The 22,637-nt window shown below is 50.7% G+C and overlaps 2 protein-coding genes and 3 non-coding genes across 8 annotated transcripts; all 5 read left to right on the top strand.

The window, feature by feature from the left end:
• The first annotated feature begins 3,739 nt into the window (after positions 1-3,739).
• Positions 3,740-17,696, top strand: PABPC4 (poly(A) binding protein cytoplasmic 4). Of its 3 annotated transcripts, XM_062630979.1 has the most exons (16): positions 3,740-3,840; positions 4,257-4,512; positions 10,293-10,486; positions 10,790-10,905; positions 11,378-11,517; positions 11,760-11,854; positions 12,452-12,589; positions 13,135-13,230; positions 13,723-13,995; positions 14,250-14,337; positions 14,505-14,624; positions 15,182-15,309; positions 15,936-16,029; positions 16,113-16,243; positions 16,322-16,421; positions 17,347-17,696. In XM_062630979.1, exons 2-15 carry the CDS (start codon positions 4,320-4,322, stop codon positions 16,406-16,408), a joined length of 1,893 nt encoding a protein of 630 aa, XP_062486963.1. In that variant the 5' UTR covers positions 3,740-3,840; positions 4,257-4,319; the 3' UTR covers positions 16,409-16,421; positions 17,347-17,696. The 3 variants fall into 3 exon arrangements, with proteins under 3 accessions (XP_062486963.1, XP_062486964.1, XP_062486965.1); XM_062630980.1 differs by lacking the exon at positions 14,505-14,624; XM_062630981.1 differs by lacking the exons at positions 14,250-14,337; positions 14,505-14,624; positions 15,182-15,309; ... (2 more) ...; positions 16,322-16,421; positions 17,347-17,696 and having other exon boundaries at positions 13,781-13,950.
• LOC134169988 (small nucleolar RNA SNORA55) lies at positions 12,865-12,996 on the top strand. The gene has a single exon (XR_009967085.1). It is a non-coding gene; the product is annotated as a small nucleolar RNA SNORA55 (small nucleolar RNA).
• On the top strand, positions 13,499-13,627 carry LOC134169987 (small nucleolar RNA SNORA55). The gene has a single exon (XR_009967084.1). It is a non-coding gene; the product is annotated as a small nucleolar RNA SNORA55 (small nucleolar RNA).
• LOC134169989 (small nucleolar RNA SNORA55) lies at positions 14,757-14,883 on the top strand. Its single transcript, XR_009967086.1, has one exon. It is a non-coding gene; the product is annotated as a small nucleolar RNA SNORA55 (small nucleolar RNA).
• A 471-nt stretch (positions 17,697-18,167) lies between the features above and the next one.
• Positions 18,168-21,446, top strand: PPIE (peptidylprolyl isomerase E). Of its 2 annotated transcripts, XM_062630983.1 has the most exons (10): positions 18,168-18,233; positions 18,316-18,414; positions 18,498-18,541; positions 19,158-19,184; positions 19,358-19,439; positions 20,002-20,102; positions 20,230-20,353; positions 20,433-20,618; positions 21,094-21,236; positions 21,313-21,446. In XM_062630983.1, exons 1-10 carry the CDS (start codon positions 18,203-18,205, stop codon positions 21,379-21,381), a joined length of 906 nt encoding a protein of 301 aa, XP_062486967.1. In that variant the 5' UTR covers positions 18,168-18,202; the 3' UTR covers positions 21,382-21,446. The 2 variants fall into 2 exon arrangements, with proteins under 2 accessions (XP_062486967.1, XP_062486968.1); XM_062630984.1 differs by lacking the exon at positions 19,158-19,184.
• Positions 21,447-22,637: the final 1,191 nt, after the last annotated feature.

The raw sequence follows: 22,637 nt of genomic DNA, 5'->3' as shown, positions 1-22,637 counted from the left end.
TCTCGTGAAAGATGCTGGGAGAATTTTGTGGGGAATGGTGGGAATTCAACTTCCTTTCCCATAACTCCTTCTCACTCCAAAATGCCTTTCAAAACCGCCCATAAATCCCTGCCTTAAGTGCTGTGTTGGGAATTGCTGGAAGGGAGCAACTGCAGCTGTGATGGAGTAATGTAGCATCCGTCTGGAAGGGGAGAGAAACTTCAAGAGCAATAATAGGGCCATTGATGCCGGGTTGTCCCGCTGGTGCCTGGGCTGCCCTGACCCGGCTGGAGGCAGTGGTGGGAGCTCAGTGCTCTGGTGTGGCCTTGGCTGGGGAGAGCAGCGGAATTGCCCTCGCTGTGGGAGGCAGGCACAGACCAGCCCCGCGGGCTGCGCTGCTAAACCAAAACAGAGGCACTGGAACAAAACCACTTCCTGATCTCTGCTGATCAAACGGGAGCCAGAGCGGGTGGGAGGGCATGGGTTCAGGCCCGTGGGGTTTTCTCCCCACAGCACCATGGTGATTAGAGCAGTAGCCCGGGACTGGAGCTTATTTTTTTTTCCCAGGGTCTTCTTCAGCCTAAACGTCTGCTCTAACACATCCTGGCAACTTTTGATCTACCCTGTAGGGGAAATCCCCAAACTCTCCGTGCACTCTCTTCATCCTTGTTCTTCAGGCAAAGGAAAACATAATGAAGAGGCCTATGGGAATGTGTGGGCTGGCCCCGTGGCATGCAGCGCTCTGGAACACGGCTCCAGCTCCCACAGCGGCGAGGCTGGCATGAAACAGGGTCCTGACGAGCCAGCCTTTGCTGCTGCTCGGAGGGCACCAGGCCACTTCCAGGCTGCAGGAGTTCTGTTGTGCAGGGCGGGTCGGGCTCTCCCGAATTCCCCTGCATGGCAAACGGTGCTTACCTGGTGCTCCTGCCCGCTCCGGGTGCCTGCTCCCTCCTGCCAGCCTTCTTCCACTCGTGGTGCAATCCCGGCCTGCCCTCTGCTGGTGAAATGCCAAGGCTCAGGAGGAGAAATCCCAAAGCAGGGTCAGGGTTTGGTCGAAATCTTGCCACCCGCGTTGAAAACCCGATGCTGTCTCGTGAGGACCGGCAGGGATGAGGCACCGTTCACATACACGGGAGCAGAGCGGCTTGCGAGGGTGATGGCTCTCACACAGCATCATCGATGGGGACACACGGGCAAGATGAAGGCATCAAAACCTTCACTCTAGGCACGGCTGAAGGTCTTGAGAGGGCAAACTGGGAGGCTCCTGTTGGTCATCGGGGGCAGCTGCCCTCTTGTGTTGAGGGTACCAAGAGGAGTGGGGTCCCTGGGGCAGTTTTGGGCCCTCGTCAGCAGAGGATACCCCCAGGTCATCACTTTGTGCTAAGAGAGAGGACACAGTTGTCTGCATGGTGTCCCCTGGGAGGGGATGCGAATGTCAATGATGGTTCAAATAAAAGCCATTCTCAGCGTAGCCACAGCAGGGCCTTGCAGCCAAAGGGTGTTTTATGTGGGAACATGTTTCTTGAGCTGTGTTTTGTCTTTAGCTGTCAGAACAGGAGCTACTCCAAACTCCTGCCACAGCCAAGCCGCTTGTCTCAGCCTGGGGTTTCACAGCTCAGGAGATGCTGGGCTGTGGAGGACCAAGTGTGATCCCAACAGTGTTGCATCCCAGCACCGCTGGGAAGATCAGCTCAGGAGAAGGATGATTTGCGTCTGAAGAAAATAACCTGGACCAAAAATAGTGCAGAATAGTACAATTTGCTTTGCTATTGTTGCTTTTTATTTTGTTATTCTCCATTATTCCACTGTAATGAAGGGATAGGTGTCATATCCCTTATATTATGTCATCTCCCACTTTTAAAGCAATATTAAAGGCAAGGTCATGTAGAATCAAGAAGTCACAGCAGACCAGCCTCCGCAGACTTTCCTAGTCCCCCTTAAGAGGACATCCATGTGCCCAAAGGTCGTTGATGACTCACCAAATCCCATGCTGCTGCATCCTCACGCTCTGCTGAAGATGCTGGAAGCAGATCATTCCGGCTCTCCTCAGAGCTGGATCCCATGAGGATGAAGCTGTGGGACAGTGCAGGGGAGGGGGGAATCCCTCCCTTTTTGCAGTAGATGATGCTGTGATTTATTCAGCGCTCGGAGCTGTTCAACCCTCACCCTGGAAGAGTGAGTTTTCCACAGGGACCCTTGGTCCTGCGCCAGGGCAGCCCCTGATGGGAGTTGGTGCAGGAGCTCACACTGATGCTCTGGAGAGGAGGAGGCTGTGGGAAGAGCTCCAGCCACGGCGCTCATCTCCCTGCCAGCCACACCTCCAACACCGCAGCTTGAAGCAGAGACAAAAATCATCCCAGAGGAACTGTTTGCTTCCTTGGTGTCTTCCTCTGCTCATCCCGCTCCTTGTCCCCATCAGCCAACACTGTCCTGTCTGGTGGTGGGATTGAGCTGCCCTGTGAGACATCGGCATGCAGGGGATGGGATGGGAAACACCCCCAAGCCCACCCTTCACGGTGCTGTGGCTGTGGGTGCGTGTCCCCCCATGCAGGATTTCACCCTCAATCAAGCGCTGAGCAGGGACAAGGCTTTGGTGTTGCTCAAGGGGCCACGGGGTCAGGACATGGTCTGAGCTGTAAGCCTGCACTGCTGCCTCCAAACACCGCCCGGGGGCTGCTTTCTGTGACAGCCACAGAGATCTGGAGGATTATGAAGCCAGGCTGAGGACACTGGGGCTGTTTGGCTGCATGGGGACCTCAGAGCAGCTTCCAGTGTCTGAGGGGGGCTACAAGGATGCTGGAGAGGGGTTCTGCATCAGAGACTGGAGCAACGGGACAAGGGGTGATGGGTTCAGACTGAAACAGGGCAAGTTCAGGTTGGAGATAAGGAAGTTCTTCCCTGTGAGGGTGCTGAGGCGCTGGCACAGGGTGCCCAGAGAAGCTGTGGCTGCCCCATCCCTGGCAGTCCTCAAGGCCAGGTTGGACACAGGGCCTTGGAGCAAGCTGCTCCAGTGGAAGGGGTCCCTGCCTGTGGCAGGGGTTGGAGCTGGAGGACAATGAGGTCCTTTCCAACCCAAACCATTCTATTAAGCAGCTGCTGTGTTTATTTCTCGGGCTGGTCGCTGGCTGGGGCGAGGCGAACACCCCCGAGAGGGGAAGGTGGCCGTTGTGAGGGGCTGGGGTCTGAAGCAGAGCGCCCGGCCTCCAGCAGCATAGCACTGAGGGTTAAGTGTTCACCGTGAGGGGACAGAACTTCCCCAAGGGATTCCTGCACTGGAAATAAACGGAAGCGCAGCCTGTCCTGTGGCACACAAGGAATGCCACAGGAGCGAAGGTGACTGCAGAGCAATGCCGCGGGGCCGCCACGTCCCTCATGAGGGTGGCCCAGCGCCCACCCCAAAATGGCGGCCGGCACCCGCGAGCCCCCTCAGCGCGGGCTGGCCCCGCCCCGCCCCGCCCCGCCCCGCCTCAGGCCGGGCGCGCTGCGGTCCTCCCCCCCGCTGGGGTCGCTGCAGCGGGCGGCGGCGGCGCGCAGGCCGCGGGGTCGCTCCCCGCCGGGCCCCGGTGGCGGCTATAAAGGGGCGGCCGCAGGGCGTTCCGCTCTCTCCGCTTGCCGGGCCGCTGCGCGTGAGTCGGTGTCGGGCCCGGCGCCGCCGCGGGGCAGGGCCGGGGGAAGGGGTAGGGTGGGGTGGGGGGCACGGGGAGGAGCCGGGGCTCCGGGCGAGAGCGGCTGCGGCTGCTGCGGCCCGCTCCGCTCCCTCCGGCCGCCGCGCTGCGTGCTGCCCCGGCGGAGCCGCTCTGTTCTATATACATACATATATAAATACAACCCCAGCGGAGGAGATTTAACTGTAAATGAAAGGTTAGTATCAATATATAGTGCATAGAGGGGGCGTGTTCCTAATTTTTGCCTTTTTTTTACCTCAGAAAACCAAACGGCCTCCGCTGTGGAGAGCTGGGGTTACATCAGGCTCTTCAAGTGAAACAAGGGGCGTGGGTTTAAGGGAGGTCGAGGCGGGTTTAGCCCGAGGGCTGTCGGTGGGAAGGCGCAGGAGGCTGCGTGTGGGTTTTGGCTTCATACCCGAGCCCTGCCCTCCTGGAGGCTTAACTTAGTTCCTCTCTGGTTTCCAGGCCTCTGTGCCCCCCCTCAGCCGCTCTGTCCCCTCCTGCCACCCCCCCCCGTCTCCCGGGCACTGTCTGCAGGCCCCGGTTTAGCGAGGCTTTAAATCGGGTTTTTGAGTCCGTCCGCCCCCCCCCAATTTAAATATTTACCAAAAGCTCCACTTCAAGAAGCCCCAAGGCTCGAGTGAGTTCCCCGCTGGGCGCACGTGGTGGGGGAAGATGAACGCGGCTGCCAGCAGTTACCCGATGGCGTCGCTGTACGTGGGTGACCTGCACCCCGATGTCACCGAGGCCATGCTCTACGAGAAGTTCAGCCCCGCCGGGCCCGTCCTCTCCATCCGGGTGTGCAGGGACATGATCACCCGGCGGTCCCTCGGCTATGCCTATGTTAACTTCCAGCAGCCGGCGGATGGTAAGTGAGATGTGCAGCCGCATCTGTGGCTTCTTTCCTTTGCTTTTATTCACTTCTTGTTTGCTCATTCACACTTCTGTTGGTGTCTGTCACTATTAAAACGTTGCAGGGTAAGTAACTTGCTAGTGACTCAAGCTGGAATTTTTTTTACTGCTTGGTGTCTGTCTGCAAGATGCACATCTTGGTAACACCTCTGATGGGTAGACCCATTTGTCTATTCTAGGTAGAAATTTTCTATTTCTATTCCAGGTAGAAATTTCTACCTATTTTAGGTGGAAATTTCTACCTATTTTAGATAGAAATCTATTTCTATGTAGACCTATCTATAAGTGAGACTATATTAAACTTTACAGACTTGGATTTGTTTTTCACATAGGAGAATAATCTCCACTGTGTTCCCGTATTTGTTTTCACATAGGTTTGGGCTATTTGTGTGCATCTCTGTGCAGTCAGTCCTAGTGAAAAAAGTTGAGAGTAGTCAGTCTTGGCTGAATGCTTAGTTCAGCCTCTGGCTGCCCACTCAACCCAGTTTAATATTTAGGAGATCTGGTGGACTCCAAGTTGGTGTGCGCAGCAAGCAGCTGGATGGGTCTCCCAGTCTGGGAAGTGGTATTCCTGCATTAATGTGAAAGAAGATGCATTGTTCAGTGTGTGGGAAACCAGGCTGTCTCACATGCATGTCTCATATGTTGATTTGCTCTTGCCAGACTTTTTTTCATACTTTAAGTTGGTTCCTGCTCACATAAGTATTGTAGAGCTGAGGCAGCAGGAGCATGTGAAAGATGGGACAGAAGAGGTCACTTTGGAACACATCTTTAAGAAAAATGGGTCAGCATTTTCTGCCCTAGTTTTCAGAGCCTTTGCTTGTTGACTGGTGCAAGTTTATTGCTCTGTGCTGTCACCTAGCAGTATCTGCATGTGATGGAGACATCCAAAGGACAGATGAGAGTGAACTTTTCCTTTGAATTCAGCATCGATTCACGGCAGCACAGACTTCAGCAGCAAGTAAACTTCCTTTTAGGCTGTAGTAGCTTCTCTTGCTTTACATTTTTACCAACAGCGGCGTGGTCTGTCTGTGGCACAGGTTCATTGACTTTGGATCAAAGTATTGTGTAGATATATAGAATAACAGGAATGAACCTCAAGTTGTGTGCCTGCAGCCTAGCAGAGCCTCTGGGGTTGAGAAATGCTTGGATTTTACTTAGTCTGTTGTGATGATGTGCCATCCTAGGTTCCATCTTCTCTCAGGTCAGAGTACCTTCTGCATGGCCTTGCTTTGGGATGCAGGCGGATCTGATCCAGCACTTCTGATCTTTTTTCTTGCCAGGCTGATGAAAAGCTGCTTTCCACTCCAGTGCATAATTACTCATTCATGGAACTCTCAGAAGTGCTTTTTTTTTCAGGCTAAGCAATGTATTTCTGTTATAAAACTCAGAGGGAAAGAACCTTAGAGCCTGATTATGTGATCTGCTGGGCCTGTCTGCTCTGACTCCCTGTTAGAAAACCACCTCAGGAGGTTCATGTGCTGTTCAGGCAATGGTACAGTTATTCTGCCTGTGTTTAGGCTATGATCTCATTTTGCAGGATAAGAGAAATAAAAGCAAGGAGTAGAAATAAAGCCAAAAAAGAACTGTGAGTTCAGATTAGAGAACTGTTGGGGAAATGGGATTCAAAAGTCTAGATAAAGTTCTCTTAAAGTAGACAAGACCTGTATAATACATATGTTAAAAGGGAAGAGTGGTGTGCATGCCTTAGCAGGAAAGTTCTTCACCTCATACAAATCTGAGGATATGGTGGCTTTCCAATGCATTTCAAGGTAATCTTTTATGGTAATAGGCAGGATTTTAGAGTGAGGTTGCATCATTCAGGCCTCCTGGTGAGGCAGCAGACATTTTAGGAAGTCCCAGTGCTTGAAGTGATACTTCAGCAAAGTGGTGTCCTGTTACTGCTGGGTCTTAGAAGGTCAAGAGATTTCAACCTAATCATATAGTTAATGTGGGCAAGGAGAAATACTCAAGCTCCTCCTGCCCTGATGAAGAGATCTCTTGTGAAATGCTCCTGATTTCTTCTGCTGGCAAACTGCAGTGTGTGTTACTTTGCCTAAGTGAAAACCAGCTGCTGTGCTGAATGTGATGCAGGAAAACGTACACAGATAGCTTTGGAAAGGTGGTGGGGTACTGTGGGCTCCCTGAAACACACTTGAATATGAAGAGCAGAATTTCTGTTGCCAAATGCAGGAACAGGGATGATTAAAGGTTCCTGCAGGAGGGATCTGTGTTTTCTTCCAGGAATACATAATCAGAGTTGCATTTGGGCTTCATTTAACTGAATCTGTGAGGAGGTGTGGGGTGTTGCATAGCATGGGAAGGGATCTGTTTTGATTTATGGGTGATAGGAGATGCTACAAAATCCCACTTAAAGTAGTTGGGAAGCTTTGTGCTCTGAAAAATTGTAGGGAAGTTCTTGTGGACGCATTGTTAGTATGCTTCAAGTGGCAATAGGTGTTAAAGAATTTGCTGTATGATAGCTTGCATTTCCCCAGTCTTTTGTGGAAGGAGGAGTGCTTTTAAATCTGAAGAAAACAAGGGATCACTTTTTAGTGTGGCAAACAGGTCTCTGGCCTTACGGCTAGAGAAAGGCCACCGGGCAAGTCATGGAGCCAGAACTCTTTCCCATGATGTGAGGCCACCAGGAGCTCACACTGTTACATCCTGAACACACTCTGTACTTCCAGAGTTCCTGTCTCTGAATTGCCTCAAAGCTGCTTGTTTCCTTTGTTTTTGTTAGCTGATGGAGAGATGCTTGACCCTGGCAGGGGCTGTGCGTTGTCTCACTGGTGTAGTCTCTGCAAAGAGGTTATTTTTAGTGAAAAGAAGCTCTGCTGTTTTCAACTGAACTTCTTTGGTGTAGTAACCAGTGAACGCTGAACACTGAACCTGTTGTACTGTGATAGGCAGATTAAGCTTCAAAGGTCTGGCTGGTTCAGGCTCAGCTGTAGTTGTTAATGTTTATTGGTTTTGACTGTGAAGAAGGGAAAGAAAAACTCATTTCTTTTGAAAGAAAAGCTGAATTTCCTTTTTCACAGCTTCCTCATGCAGGTTAATTGCATTCCAGGGTTTCATAATAATGGCACTCATGACATGACAACTCAGATAATGAAGCAGAGAAACTTTAATATGGCTCCAGAGATAAGCTGTTCTGGAAGTACAGAGAAAACAATGTTTCCCAAGCCAAGACAGAACCCAGAGCTGGGGTGAGATAAATAGCTCTGAAGCAGCAAGGTGTGCAAGTGTATGGATAAAGTTTTTGTCTCAGAGGAGAAGACAATGTAAGGGGAGAGCTGAGGGCTTCATTGCCAGCAGTGTTTTGTTCTGACTCCAGCAACCAAGAGATTTAAGCCTGTCCGTGTGCAGAGTTTCTCATGGGTGAATCTTGGGCTGTGCCTGTGGTTATCTGTGTTCATGTTGCTCAACCACAGCTGCTAATTCCAGCATTGTGTTAGCTCTGCAGCAGGGAGCCTCTAAGGCAGATTAATGACTTTGAGGCCTCAGGCAAACTGCAAGGAGTGTTCATGTGCTTTCCCTAGCTAGAAGGCTGTGGAAGAGGAATGAAAAGGAAGCCTGAAAGAGGTTAAGAGAATGTATAATGTTCTGTATGAGTTGCAGTTGAGTCCATTGGAAGGATGACAGGAACCAGTGGGAGAGAAAGATACAGGAACTGAAATGGCTGAAACTTCGTGGCTTAAATAGAAAAAAAATGAGAAGGTGTTTGCTCAGATTAAGGAAATGAATCAGATGAGCTTGGTGTGAGTCAGCCACATAATTCATGCTGATCCTTTACAGGTTTTCTGAGGTCCTGGTGTAATGTGATTGCATTTCCACCTGTGGGTATGACAGACCTTCCTCAGATCATCCAGAGCTTTCTTGCACCCATGCTCACAAGAAGTGTCTGAGTGAATTTTAGGTGGACTATAATAATAGAGTGCCATACTAGCAAGCTATTGAAAGAGCAGGGCAATAGTATGTGCTTAAGTATGTGATGAGAAACCTCTAAAGAACTGGGAGTAGTTTACAACTAGGCTGTATCTTGGTGGTTGCTGCAGTGTTTCACAGGTCCTTCTGGTTCTGTGTCACTGCTACATCTGCTTGTCACCTTTCAGCAGGAACCCTGTTTCTGCTGCAAATGGTATATGCAAGTAGTTTGTGTCCTTGCCAACACATGCTTCTGCAGGACTGCTCCCTGCTATAAATAACCACTGCCAAATTTGACAAGCTGGACTGAGCTGCCTGCTGAAGTGCCTCTTAGGAGTGGGCTGCAGGAAGGACCTCACTTGCACTTGCACTGACTCAGAGTAGTAGCTGAGGAATCATTTTAGCATTGCAGTTAGTTGCATTTAACACCTTGCACTGAACAGAGCTACTAGAGTCCTTGCTAGTATAACTTCCCTCCTTCTTTTATTTTTCCTGACTGCCTCAGGGATGAAGTCCAGCAGAGCTTGCCTCCCAGCTGGGTGTATGTGTGAAGGTGTACGTGGGGAAAATAGCAATAGCACCACTTCAGTTTAAAAAGCAGCAAGAAGAACATTTCAAAGCACTTGAATCATTCTGGGAAACTTCCGTGCATTAGCAGAAAGTTGATTTTGGGGTAGGGAGTGCAAGGAGGCTTTTGTAGGCCATGTCCCATTGGGGTTCCTAGAGCTAGTTTTGTGAAATGCTGAGTAGTGCAGCTCTGGCTGCACCAACAGAGTTATGTGAAAGAAAGTGTTTGAACTGCCATTTTCCTTGAATTTCCTGCTCCTGAAAGCTAATCAGCAATTCTCTCTGGGTGAAGGTGACTTGGAAGAACTGAGCCAAACAAATCTGGAAAACTCAGGTTCTGCCTTGTTAATATTCCTTGATTTTAATGCATGTATATCCCTCTCTTTTCCCGCTTCATGCTGGGGATTAACAGTCTGTCGTTTTCTCTGCTCGCTCCATGCTGGGAGTGTTTTCTGGCACAGAAGAGTCCCAAGCATCTCAATTTTATGAACAGGATCCTGATGTGTGTACGTAATGATCCTTTTAATATAGCAGTAGGCAGCAGAAATAGAATCGTGGAGGGGGTTTCAGTGTAGGTTAGAATGACGGTGCTGGGGTTGTTGAGTTTAGATCATTACTTCCCTGTTCATCAGATCAGGTTATAGGTTCCCCCCCACCCCTGAGTTTTGTCCACTTTTGCTGTCATCTTCAGATTGAGCAACTTAGGAATCTTTTTTTGGCCACATAAGTCAGAAGCTGCCTCATGCCTTCTTCAGCCAGCCACGTGTTCATGCATGCTCTCCCTGACGCGATGGGGAGATGATCCTTTTCTCCTCATAGAGATGAGTGCGGGTGGATGTGAGCTTTGTGAGAAGCAACCAAGCCAAACAGTCACTTTTGTTGCTTCCCTTTTTCCCCAGGGTTTCCTGTATTTACTTTCCTTCTTTGGGTGGAGCTGGAGCAATTTACCTTTATAATAGTTAAGACTAACTGATAAATCCCAAGCATTCTGATATTCATTTTGCTGCGGTTGTTAAAACATTAATACAGATTTAAAAGCCTATTAAGCCTATTCCACACTTAAACATGTCTAATGACTGTGCTGCAAAGACCTCCCTTGAAACACTGAGTTAAAAAGTCATTGGAATTGGTCACCAAATGCCTCCATGAGCTGAATAGAATTCAGAGGGAATGATCACCCCCGTGATGGAAGCCTTTATTCTTTAACAAACCACAGAAATCTGTTCTTGACTTCTCTTGCAGCTGAGCGTGCTCTAGATACCATGAATTTTGATGTGATCAAAGGAAAGCCCATTCGCATCATGTGGTCTCAGAGGGACCCCTCCTTGAGGAAGTCAGGGGTTGGGAATGTCTTCATTAAGAACCTGGACAAATCCATTGATAACAAGGCACTTTATGACACATTCTCAGCGTTTGGGAATATTTTGTCCTGCAAGGTGAGATGTGGTTGCTTTGTCCCATTCTGTTCTAGTGGTGACGTGATCAGACACGTCCAGTGTAGGAAGCAAAAGGGACACCTTTCACCGAGTGAGGAGTGGAGTCTGTAAAGACAGAGATGACCAAAAGCTCAGGGTTTGCTGAAGTTACCTCAGATTGGGTCATGAAGTGCACAAGTGTGAAACACAGATAATGTCTTCCTAGTGCTGCTCCTTGGCAGTAACCGATTTCTGTGTGCTGTGTCTGAGTGTGACAGAGGCAGAAAACATAGAGAACTGACATTCTGTTCTCCTTCCACGTAGGTGGTGTGTGATGAGAATGGCTCTAAGGGCTACGCGTTTGTGCACTTTGAGACACAGGATGCTGCAGACAGAGCCATCGAGAAGATGAACGGCATGCTGCTGAACGACCGCAAAGTGTGAGTGTCACAGCCAGCAGCACCAGCGAGCGCATGACCCGGGATGCATCTCGGTATTAACAGGGACACACAAGGCACTGGTTCTCCTGGCCCCAAGCCTTGGCCTGCTACCTCTCCACTACAGGGCTGGTGAGTGACCCTGCCCAAGCCATGGCCTGCTACCCCTCCATCACGGGCCTGGTGGGTTTCCCTGACCAAGCCTTGATTTGCTGCCTCTTCACTAGTGGGCTGGGGTGGGTTTCTGTGGCCAGTACTCTCCACGGCAGAGCTGGGTAGGCATTCCTGGCCAACTGTAGGACAGGTGATTTTTCCATTTGGTCTGTGGCCTGTTTGTCCTTCTCTTCTGCTGTCACTCTTGTCCCTATGCCCAGCTTCTACTACACACTCATTTTTTGCCTCGCTGCAAGTCACACATTGCTTTTTGCAGTCTTGAGAACAAGTTGCTTACTGGGCTTTTCCTTCTTTCTTACAGATTTGTTGGGAGATTCAAGTCTCGTAAAGAACGGGAGGCTGAGTTGGGAGCCAAAGCAAAGGAATTCACCAATGTTTATATCAAAAACTTTGGGGATGACATGGATGATGAAAGGCTAAAGGAGCTCTTCAGCAAATATGGTAAATTCAGAAACACTTCTAATGAGGCTGTGAATTTCATGACCCCTGGCAGTTTAACAGGACCAGTGTCTAGTTCTGCCTGGGTCGCTTGGAAGCTGAGGAACATAGTTGATGTGTGGGTACTAGTTGTGCCAAGTGTTAGACAGGAGGCAGAGGCTGATGAGGAGATGAGAGACGGGGGGCTGAGAGTTAGTCTTGAAATAGTTCTGTGATATTTTACTAACCATGTCCCTTGGTAACAGGTAAAACTCTGAGTGTTAAAGTGATGACAGACCCCACTGGAAAATCCAAAGGCTTTGGCTTTGTAAGCTTTGAAAAGCATGAAGATGCTAACAAGGTATGACTGGTTTTTATGCTGCTTGGGTATCTTCAGAGAAGAAAAACTTGGTTTATAAGGGGAGAATGTGAAAATGAGAGAAAACTCTGCCTCAGGCATAACCTCTTCCAGGTTTGGGAACTTAGAAACCTTTTGCACCTTACTAGCTTGATATTAAATGGTAACTTGGCATTTTTCCAGCTTCCTAGATCCACACAGAATATAGTGCTATAATCAAGAGCATTAAGTGCTGAAGAAATATTACAGTGCAGGGTTTAAAGGGGGAAGCATCTAGAGTGAGAACATTGCTTGGAAGTGGTCTTCTCAGAGCAGCAGGCTTACTAAAATTTGGCCTTAATTTCAAGAAGAGATGGGGATAAATTCCCAAGTTGCATTAGTCCTGCAGGTAGAGTGGTGGTGTCAGTGTGGGCTCTCCTGATCCCTTCAGCTTGTCTGTAATTAGCCTGTTATTACACAGTGCAAAGATAAAGGGTCAGCCTTGGTTTATTGCCCAAAGGGCAGTGATACAGTGTGAGCTTTGGACAGCCCTGTTTTCAACAGGAATAGTTGCTGTCTCGCTTTAGCACTTGACAGTTTCCTCTTGACCCCTCTGTCCAGGCAGTAGAAGAAATGAATGGGAAGGACATCAATGGGAAGATGGTGTTTGTAGGCCGAGCACAAAAGAAGGTTGAGCGCCAGGCAGAGCTGAAACGGAGGTTTGAACAGCTAAAACAAGAGAGACTCAGCCGGTACCAGGTGAATTGTCTGTTCCTCTCCTGAATTAAGGCACCATTTTCAGTCTGTTGGCAAAGTAGACGTTGTCCTGTGACAGATCCTGGGAGTTAAAATGTAAAGGTATCTGGGGACAAAGGGGAATCAGGGCATAGTCTAGGCAATGCAAGTGTGTAGGAGGACATGAGAAAGCAGCCAGTCTCCTTTGCTTTCAGTGGGGTTACATAGAAGGATGAGAGACAGCAAAACCCTCTACTGTTGTCTCTAATTTATGGCAAAACTGGGTCATGTCAGAGATTGCATCAAATCTTTCCCAGGTCATGAGATACAGTGCTGAACTGGGGATACATGATGCAACAGAAAAGCAGAGGAAATCCAGACAAGCTCCCTTTCACCACAGTGGGACTTGTCTCTACGCCTTTGCAACATTTATTTCAGCTTTGGGTGGTATGAAGGGAACACGATGCTAAAAAGAGTGTTTCAGATAAATTACAGCTCTGGCAGATGGATGCTAACAGTCAATGTTTTTCTTTGATGTTATGAATGCCTCATTGTTCTCTCCCTTCTAGGGTGTTAATCTATATATTAAAAACCTAGATGACACCATAGATGATGAAAAACTGAGGAAGGAATTCTCACCTTTTGGCTCAATAACAAGTGCCAAGGTATTGTGGGCTTGGGGGCTATTTGGATTTTAAAGCCTGAAGAAGGAACTGTATCTGACCTGGAATTGAAGGGCAGTTCTTCTATTCCCTTATCATTGTGATCCTGAGAACATGTGGGCTAATAAACACACAAATTTCTTTGGGTCTTGGTGGGATCTTACTGAAAAATTGCTTCATTCCCTCATCAAAAGAGGAGGCAGGAAGTGGGAAAAGTGCTCGTTGGAGGTGACTCCCAGTAAGCATGACATGGCATTTTCCTTTAGAGCTTGCACCAAATCTTTCCCATTCCTTACTGCTCAGTGTGGGCCTGGGGACACATGGTGCGTACAGAAAGGCAAAGTAAATCCAGGCAGGTGACTTCTCAGTGGGTACCTGCCTCTACACCTCTGCAACAGTTACATCCAACCTGCCCGAAATGTGATGTATTAAAACGTGGGTTCTTAGCTTAAGTTCTTGTTCTGGTGCTCCACTAGCAATTGATCTTTACTGCAGGTGATGCTGGAAGATGGACGGAGCAAAGGGTTTGGCTTTGTCTGCTTTTCCTCTCCAGAGGAAGCCACAAAAGCTGTGACAGAGATGAACGGGCGAATTGTGGGCTCAAAGCCGTTGTATGTGGCACTTGCCCAAAGGAAAGAGGAGCGAAAGGCCCATCTGACCAACCAGTACATGCAGCGCATCGCTGGGATGAGAGCCCTGCCTGCCAACACAATCATTAACCAGTTCCAGCCTGCTGCTGGGGGCTATTTCATGCCTGCTGTGCCCCAGGTAAGCTGAGCTAGTGTGGATTTTGAACGTCTTGGAGCTGTGGTGGTTCAGCTGCAGTAATGTCACTGAGCCTTTCTGCGCCTATAAACAAGTAACTCCTAATGAGGGGTGCAGGCAGTGGAGTTAATTCTGTGACTTCACTGCCTAAGGTGACTTGAGTGTTGAGTCCTGGCAACAGCTGCCAAAAACATGTTGTGAGCAGTGTTTGCTACTCACTTAGGTGTTGTCTCTGAGCTTGTCTAATCTTTCTTCAGGCTCAGAGCAGACCCACTTATTATGCACCCAATCAAATGGCACAGATGAGACCCAACCCACGCTGGCAGCAAGGAGGAAGACCTCAAGGTGAGAGAAACATTTTTGGCTGTATGACCTTTTTGGCTGTACTTTCCAACAAGACCGACGCGCATGCTCTCCTTGGTGTACACAACCCCAACCTGCTTCCTGTAGCTGACTGTCCTGACTTGCCAGTCGGTTCTGTTTTGAGGATTTCCCCTCATTTCTTCCATTAGGCTTCCAGGGAATGCCAAATGCCATGCGCCAGTCTGGACCACGGCCAGCACTGCGCCACCTGGCCCCTGCTGGCAATGCCCCGGCCTCTCGTGGCCTCCCTGCTGCTGCCCAGCGAGTTGGTAAGGTGTCTGCTTCCAGGCTCTCCCCTTGTCTGTGAGGGGCGAGGATGCTCTCGAGATCTGACTTCTGCTTCCAAAGATGGTTGTCAGATACAGATAACCAAAGACCATTAGACTCAATGGGCAGAGACAGCACCTGAGTCTTCCCTATTGCTCGCTGTGCATTGCAGATCTGGGGGCAGTTGGTGCACAGCAATGGAAATCCAGATGGGTTGTTCTCCACTGGTTTGAATCTCTTTCCTACACCTCTGCGACATTTACCACTTAAAGAGGAAAAAAAAGAAGGCTCTAAGTTATGGATATCATTTTCAGAGTAGAACATCTAAAAATTCTATACCCGTGAATAGTTTAGAAAGTACCTGAAGTGCCACATGTGGAATCCCTGGGTTACTGTCAGGGAGAATAGCTCGTTCCCCTGAAGTAGCCAGTTGCATTTTGCAGACTGGTTCCTAAAGAAGTTCTTCTGAGTGTAGTTTGGCTTCAGCAGTTAACAGCAGACATCCCAACTTGCACATTGCTGCAGGTGTCTGTAGATCTGGTCTCTTCCTCTCTTGCAGGAGTGGGTGCTGCAGCACAGAGCTTGGCCCCTCGCCCGCCCGTGGCTGCCCCGGCTCCCAGAGCAGTTCCTCCCTACAAATACGCCTCCAGTGTCCGCAGCCCGCACCCGGCTGTGCAGCCCCTGCAGGTACCATGAGGGGCTGGCCTGGGGACTCTCTCCACTCGCTGCAGTCCAGCAGGGTTTATGTGCATCTCAAGTGTTTCTGCAGAAACCTGAAGCTACTTTTATAACCCAGACAAGCATCGTGATTTGGAATTCAAAAACCTGGCGGTTGTACCTTTGCCAGAGGCAGTTGTTTCACCTGCCTTGTACTTGCAAACCGTTTTCCACCCAGATTTGCTGTAAGGGTGTTTTTCTTGGTTCTTTGCTTTCCCATTTTGCAGCCATTTGTTCTCTAACCTCTTTGTCCCATCCTCTCTCGGGGGTCATTGGTCAGTTTGCTTCTCCCACAAACCTGTGTAGTAAAAAAAAGCAGGTGTGGATGTTGCTCTTTCTCAGTTGCAATGTTTTTTTGATCCAGTTTCTGCAAGATACTTACAGTGCCCATGTGTGACACTGAGTTCAGGACTTGGAAGGGAGCATGTTTGTGAGCCAAGGGCACCTTGCCTGTCCTTTCCTGAAACACCAGTCTGCTATAGGCTTGACAAAGGTTGTGTTTTTGAAGGAGGGAATGGATGTTGTCTGATTGTCTCTAAATATGAAGCAATCAGCCTAGTACCTGATTCAGAACCCTCATGTCTGCCCTTCCATAGGCACCTCAGCCTGCAGTCCATGTGCAAGGACAGGAGCCACTGACCGCCTCCATGCTGGCTGCTGCCCCCCCCCAGGAGCAGAAACAGATGCTGGGTAAGGGAAACTCCATCAGGTTTCAAAGATGACTTTGTAATTGAAACTTAGCTCTCTGAGCTCCCTTCTTTTGTAACCCCCAGGAGAACGTTTGTTCCCTCTGATCCAAGCTATGCACCCCAGCCTGGCAGGGAAGATCACAGGAATGCTACTAGAGATTGACAACTCAGAGCTGCTGCACATGCTAGAGTCTCCGGAGTCCCTCCGGTCCAAGGTAGATGGCTTGTTCTGTTAGGTTGGGTGGGGAGCTCTGCTCAGGAGAGCTGCTCTCATGCCTGAATTGTCTCCTGAGGTGGAGGAGGCCGTTGCAGTGCTGCAGGCTCACCAAGCCAAGAAGGAAGCTGCCCAGAAGGTGGGCGTGGTTGCTGCTACCTCTTAAACCGGGAAGACTGGTGAGTGTCTCTGTCCTCAAACTCACTTAAAAGCTTCCACATCGGAGGGAATAAAGTGTGATGGTTTGTGAATGCAGCCAGGCTGGAGACCCATGGGCAGCACTTGTCTGAGTTTACTCCATTCTTTAATAAAATCCAGCTCAACCCAACTCCCTGATGTGTTTTTTCCCCCAATATAATCCTTATTTTGTGGAAGCTTTAGAAATACTCCTCAGAAATCTTACTCATTAAGCATCAGAAAGATGGTAAGTCCCTGACATGTTCCTAGCAGTTGACACGTCAAGGAAGGATTAACATATTGAGTCTTGTGAAGCTGCTAATCTGGGAAATAAAAAGAGACACAAGATGCTTCAGTGACTGTGAGGTCAACACAGTGTGTTCATGCCTGTTCCTTAGGCTGACAATCATCTGCCTACAGTGTGTATTAAGGTGGTGGTGTTGGAAATGTCCTTTCACTGCATGGGTCTGTCCAGGCAAATGCCATCTCCTGTGTTTGGAGCTGGCTCCTGTTTAACCTTAATAAGGTTTTTGATTATTTGAATGCCTCTTCTTGCTTTAATGATCCATTTTTCTGTGGGTTGTCTAGAATTGACAACTTCAGTTCTTTTTGTGATGCTGCTGTGGTCAGATGTCCCAGCTCACAGGGGTGCAGAATGGTACTTCCATCCCTTCCTCAGTGGCTCCAGTTGCTAGCTCCTCTGTTAAGGAATTAAGAGTTTCTTGTCAGATGATCAGAAATGGGTATTTTCCACAGCTGTTAACAGCCTTTCCACACCTTGCAAATATACTTTAACACGTGTGCATTAAATATTAATATAATAAGCTCATGTTGGAGCTGTATTATACATGGCTTGTGCTGGGGGGAGCTTGGCTCTCTGGATTGAGGTGTGCTGGCTGTGGGTAACCTCTGCCCCTTTTCTTCTAGGATGCAAAGAAGCCAAATAGCCCCTTTGTAGCCATCAGCTGAAGATGTTTGGAGGCTCCTCCCTGTCCTGCAGATCTCAATGCCATGCATCCTATCACATAGTTTATTGCATTTTGTAAATTAATCTTTAAGGTCTTATTTAAAAAGCCAGGTCTGAAGCTGTAGATCTCCCAAACCAGAACTGGGCTCGCAAGCTTCTCCCTTGTGGCCAGAACAGAGCTACCCTTTGTGTCTTCTGAGGAGGATGCCTGGGATTTTAGGTTGGAAGTATTTTGTGGTTTTGGTTTTAAACTCAGCAGTCCAGTTTGGAAAGTCTGGAAAGCATTTATCAATAAAGGAATAAAATTCCACTCTGCTATCTTCACTTGCTAAGTGGTGTGATAGAGCTCAGTGCAGTCAACTTTGAGTGTATGGTTGCTATGTGAAGAGTGTGATTGGAGTTGTTACTGCTGACTGTGGAGAAAGGCTGCTTGAGGCTGGGGGGCAGCTGTTTGTCAAGGGCAGGGAGCGTGTGGGGGCTTCCTCTGCATCCCCCCACCGCTGCAGAGCAGCTCTGCTGCCCTTGGGCTGCATTTTAATGCTGGTGTTCCGCAGTTTGGCTGCTCTTGGTGAAAGGGATCCAGTCGGGTGCGTCTCGTGCTTCCTGGGTACTGCTTCCTCCACCTTCACCCCCTAACGCCGCCGCATGCCGGCAGTGGGGTCAGTCCGTGCTTTGAGCCCCTTTGGGTGCTCCGTTCCAATGGAGAGCGCTACCCTTGCCCCGGCAGCCATACCCCGCTCCGCCCGGTGCCTCGGAGCCGCGGGGCGGGAGTCATGTGATTCCGGGTCGCTCCTGTCACGTGGTTCCGGCGCGAAGATGGCGGCCACCAAGAGGGTGCTGTACGTAGGTGAGTACCGGGGCTGCTGTACGTGTCCGCGGCCGCTGCCCGGGACCCGTGTCCGGTGTCCGTGACCGGTGTCCGCCCGCAGGCGGGCTGGCGGAGGAGGTGGACGAGAAGGTGCTGCACGCCGCGTTCATCCCCTTCGGCGACATCACCGACATCCAGATCCCGCTGGACTACGAGACGGGTGCGTGCCCCGGACGGCGCCGCTGGGCGCCCGCGGGAGCGGGTGTCGGTGCTGCCCGTGACCGCTCGCTTCTTCCTCTGCAGAAAAGCACCGCGGGTTCGCCTTTATCGAGTTCGAGCTGGCAGAGGTGAGGCAGGGGCGAGGGCGCTTCCTAACCGGGGGCTTCGGGCGGGAGCTTCCTCCTGGTGGATGCGGTTGGGGGCAGCAAGCGGGGGTTACCTCTGGTGCTGCTCTGCTTTTCCAAGTTCCCACTTTCTTATGGGCTGGAGCACGGACACTGCTCTCTCGGGCGGGTTTCTTGGCTTTGTGTATTTCATAGTATCCCAGCCTGGTTTGGGTTGGAAGGGACCTCAGAGCTCATCCAGCTCCAACCCCTGCCATGGGCAGGGACCCCTTCCACTGGAGCAGCTTGCTCCAAGCTCCTGTGTCCAACCTGGCCTTGAACACTGCCAGGATCTTACAGCCTGTCCTGGGCTTCACACGCAGGATCTCTCCTCCTCTCCCAAACGCTGGCGTCAGCAATAAAGCATCTTAAATAAAATGGGTTTATGGGATCAAACGTAGGAAAAGGAGTCCCATGTACTGGATTGGATACAGCTCCTGCGAGATCCATTGGTTCATATATAGATGAGGTTTAGGAGCACAGTCCCTGGCAGTCTCTTTTGCATGTATGTGCTGAGCTTTGCTTTGAAAGGGAGAGAAGAGGTGATACAATAATGATCTTCTTTCACCTCTTTTGGCAGGATGCAGCAGCAGCGATTGACAACATGGTAGGGACCCTGTTCGCCCAGGGGGACAAGTGGTTTTGCTGCCTTCCCAGCAGTGAGGCCCCGAATGGTGTGAGCTATGCCAAGAGCTCTGTGATTCTCCTCTATGGGGAGCTGGGGGGCACAGTGATTTTTATACCCTTTGGTGGGCTTTGTTGTGCTTTTCTCCTCGGCAGAACGAGTCCGAGCTCTTTGGCAGGACAATTCGGGTGAACTTGGCCAGACCCATGCGAATTAAAGAGGGATCATCCAGACCTGGTGAGTTGGTGTCTGGGAGGGGAGAGCATCCCCATGGGTGTTGAGAGCTTTGTGCATCAGCCATCAGGCCCTAGGGCAGAGAGCTTTGCTCTGCTTCCCATCTGGGGAGCTCATGGGTCTGAGCAGCATCCAAGTAACTTAATAACCACATAACCCAAAATACTCTCTCGTTCCTTGGGTGGAAACCCTCTTGGCTGCACTTCTGATTATCTTCATGCCTGCTGGCAGAGGGCACAGCGTGCACACCATGCCAGGCAAATGGCACACACAGCTGGCCACATCTGTGAAAGCAGAGGGGGCCAAGGCATGCCAAGCACTCGTGCAGTGTGATGGGCAGTGGCAGCGAGCAGGCCACAAGCTTGCCCTGCATGGAGGCACCTCTGGGAGGAAGAAGAGGTGACTTTGTCTCTTCTTTGCCCACATGCTGTGTCTCCTGGGGTAGGCTGCGCCCTGACCTGTGCAGGCATGTGTATGCTCATGTGTGTGCTCACGTGTGTGCTCATGTGTGCTTCCGTGTGGCCCTTTGGTTCCTGTGCTCTGAGCCTTCCTTTTGCCATCGCAGTCTGGTCGGATGATGACTGGCTGAAGAAGTTTTCGGGGAAGACTTTGGAAGAGAACACAGAGGAGGGAGGAGCAGAGGCCTCCAAAAAAGAGGTGCAGGAGGTAAGAAAACCGTACGGAGCTGTCTGCGTCCCTGCTGCCCCGAAGGCTGAGAGCGTGGGGCCTAACTGCCGCTGGAGGCAAAGCAGAGGAATGTCGTCCCAGCTCCTTGTTTCCTTTTCCTGCTCAGGGTGAGCCTCCTGCCAAGAAATCCCGGGCGAACCCTCGGGTTTTCATGGAGATCAAGATCGGAAACAAACCTGCGGGGCGGCTGCAGATCCTCCTGCGCTCGGATGTGGTGCCCATGACTGTGGGTGAGCAGTGGCTCAGCCTCCCCGGCGTGGAGCCTTCCAGCAGGCACAGCTCTCACCTCTCTCCCCTTGGCCCGGACAGAGAATTTCCGCTGCCTCTGCACCCATGAGAAAGGCTTTGGCTTCAAAGGGAGCAGCTTCCACCGCATCATCCCCCAGTTCATGTGCCAGGCTGGCGACTTCACCAACCACAACGGCACCGGGGGCAAATCCATCTACGGGAAGAAGTTTGATGATGAAAACTTCATTCTGAAACACACGGGGCCAGGTAGAGCCATCTCCTGGGCAGGGGCTGAGGAACAAAGGGGCTCAGTGTCATCTAGGGGCCACCCTTGGGCTGGTTTGCTGATAGTTGCAGCTCTGAATTACAGCCTCTGTTGGCAAACCACTTGTGGTGGTCGCACACTGTGAACTTCCAGTGCTGCATAATGGACAAAGAGTTTCAAAGCTGCTTCCCTTTGAGTTTGAAGGAGTCACGGTGCGATTATGAAGCGCAGTAAAAAGCAAGCAGGTTTATCTCCATGCAAGCAGCTTTTCTGTTACCGCAGCTATAAATGGATGAGCAATCTCTACCCCTTTCCATCTTTCGTGCCTGCAGGTGTTTGTATTGTTTCCAGTAGTTTGTGGAGTTTAATATCCAGAGGCTCTCTTAAAACTGGCAGTGTTTTGCAGGGTGTGGGAATGGGGTTGGGTCAAAGCATCAGCTCCCACCCCAACCAGAGCACTGCCCTTTATGATCACAGGGCTGTTATCGATGGCAAACTCGGGCCCAAACACCAACAGCTCCCAGTTCTTCATCACGTGTGAGAAAACAGACTGGCTGGACGGGAAGCACGTGGTGTTCGGGGAGGTGACGGAGGGCATGGACGTGGTGCGGCAGATCGAGGTAGGTGCGAGCAGAGCCATCCTCCTGCCCACCCTTGGGCTTCATGCCGCTGACTCCTGCTGCTCTGTTCCCCAAGGCTCAGGGCACTAAGGACGGGAAGCCGAAGCAGAAGGTGATCATCTCGGACTGCGGAGAGTGCCCCTGAGCATGGGCTGAGCCTGGCCAGGAGGGGCTGGGATGGGGTGGCCCCATGGTGCCCCAGCAGTGCCCAGCTCCCGGGGTGATCCCTGCTACGCTGTTGGTGTGAACGTGCCCATGGCTCGTGCTGCTGGGGGTGATCCCTGCAGGGATAAACCGCTTCCAGGCCGGGCAGGGCTGCTCCTGCTGCTGTATTCAGAAGGACGTGGTTTGGTCAAAATAAAACCTAGTTTTACACATAACCGAGGGCCTGCCCCCGGCTGTTGGATTCTCACTGGGTGAGGGTGGTCTTTGCTTTACTGCTTTCCTCGTCTTCTCAACTCTGGTGCCTAAATCCTGGCTCCATGGGAGCTACGTGCGCTGGGGCAAGAAGAGCCGAGGGAATCTCTGAGCCTCTTCCACAGCAGGATCCTGTGGACGTGTTCTGGCGTGTCTCTGGCCCTGTAGTCTCCTTTCCCATCAGCAGAGGGAGGCAGGTCCATGGCTGGCGGATGTCCTGCTGGGAAGCCAGCCTGGTCCAGCTCCATCCCCGTCTGAGAGAGGGGGCGTTTACTGGGATGTGGGTGGGAGAACAAGGTTGGGACAAGAAGCCCCAGGAAATGAAGAAGCCCGTTGGTTGGTTGTCAGAAGAACAGGACTAAGTGATGAGGCTGGGGGAAGTGGTTTAATTTTCAAAGTGGGAATAGTCACGTACTTTTATAGTTCCCATCAGTGGGAAAGTGATTGATTGGGGGTTTCCCATGAAATGATGGCACTGGGTACTTCTGGGAATGCGTGTTCCTGGGGAGGAAGGCATGTGTGGGGTTGGAAGCAGGGATGGGGGATGCCAGACCAGAGGGGAGGATGAGGGGTGCGTGGCTGGGGTTTAGGGAGATGTTTTCTGGGCTATTGGGAATTGCCAGGTTTGCCAGCCCGGCTGCTCCCAGGGCAGGTTTGTTTTCCATGATAACCACAGGCTGCTTCTATTCACTTCCTGCTTTTCCACACTGGTCAGGGGTTGTGCATTGCCCTACAACTGGGACAAGGCGAGATCGGGGCACCCGGGTGGGATCCCTGACAAAGAGCCAAACCCACCCCGCATTTCCTTCCCTTGCTCCCTCCTTGTCTCCAAAAAGCTGAGATTTAAAGGCCAAATCCTTGCAGTCACCTTCAACAACCCCTGGACCAGGGGGAGCCCTTGCTCCATGCGGGAATCACTGGAAGCCCTGGCCCTTCTCTTGCTGCACAGAGCCAGGATCACGTCCTGAGCTGGATTTCAGGTGG

The sequence above is a fragment of the Pezoporus occidentalis genome, unplaced genomic scaffold (genome assembly GCF_034315485.1).
Source record: "Pezoporus occidentalis ecotype Australia unplaced genomic scaffold, CSIRO_AGI_Poc_V1 ctg362, whole genome shotgun sequence".
Classification (NCBI taxonomy): Eukaryota; Metazoa; Chordata; class Aves; order Psittaciformes; family Psittacidae; genus Pezoporus; species Pezoporus occidentalis.
Note: the sequence above shows the minus strand (reverse complement) of the source record. Positions and strands in the feature narration are given on the sequence as shown.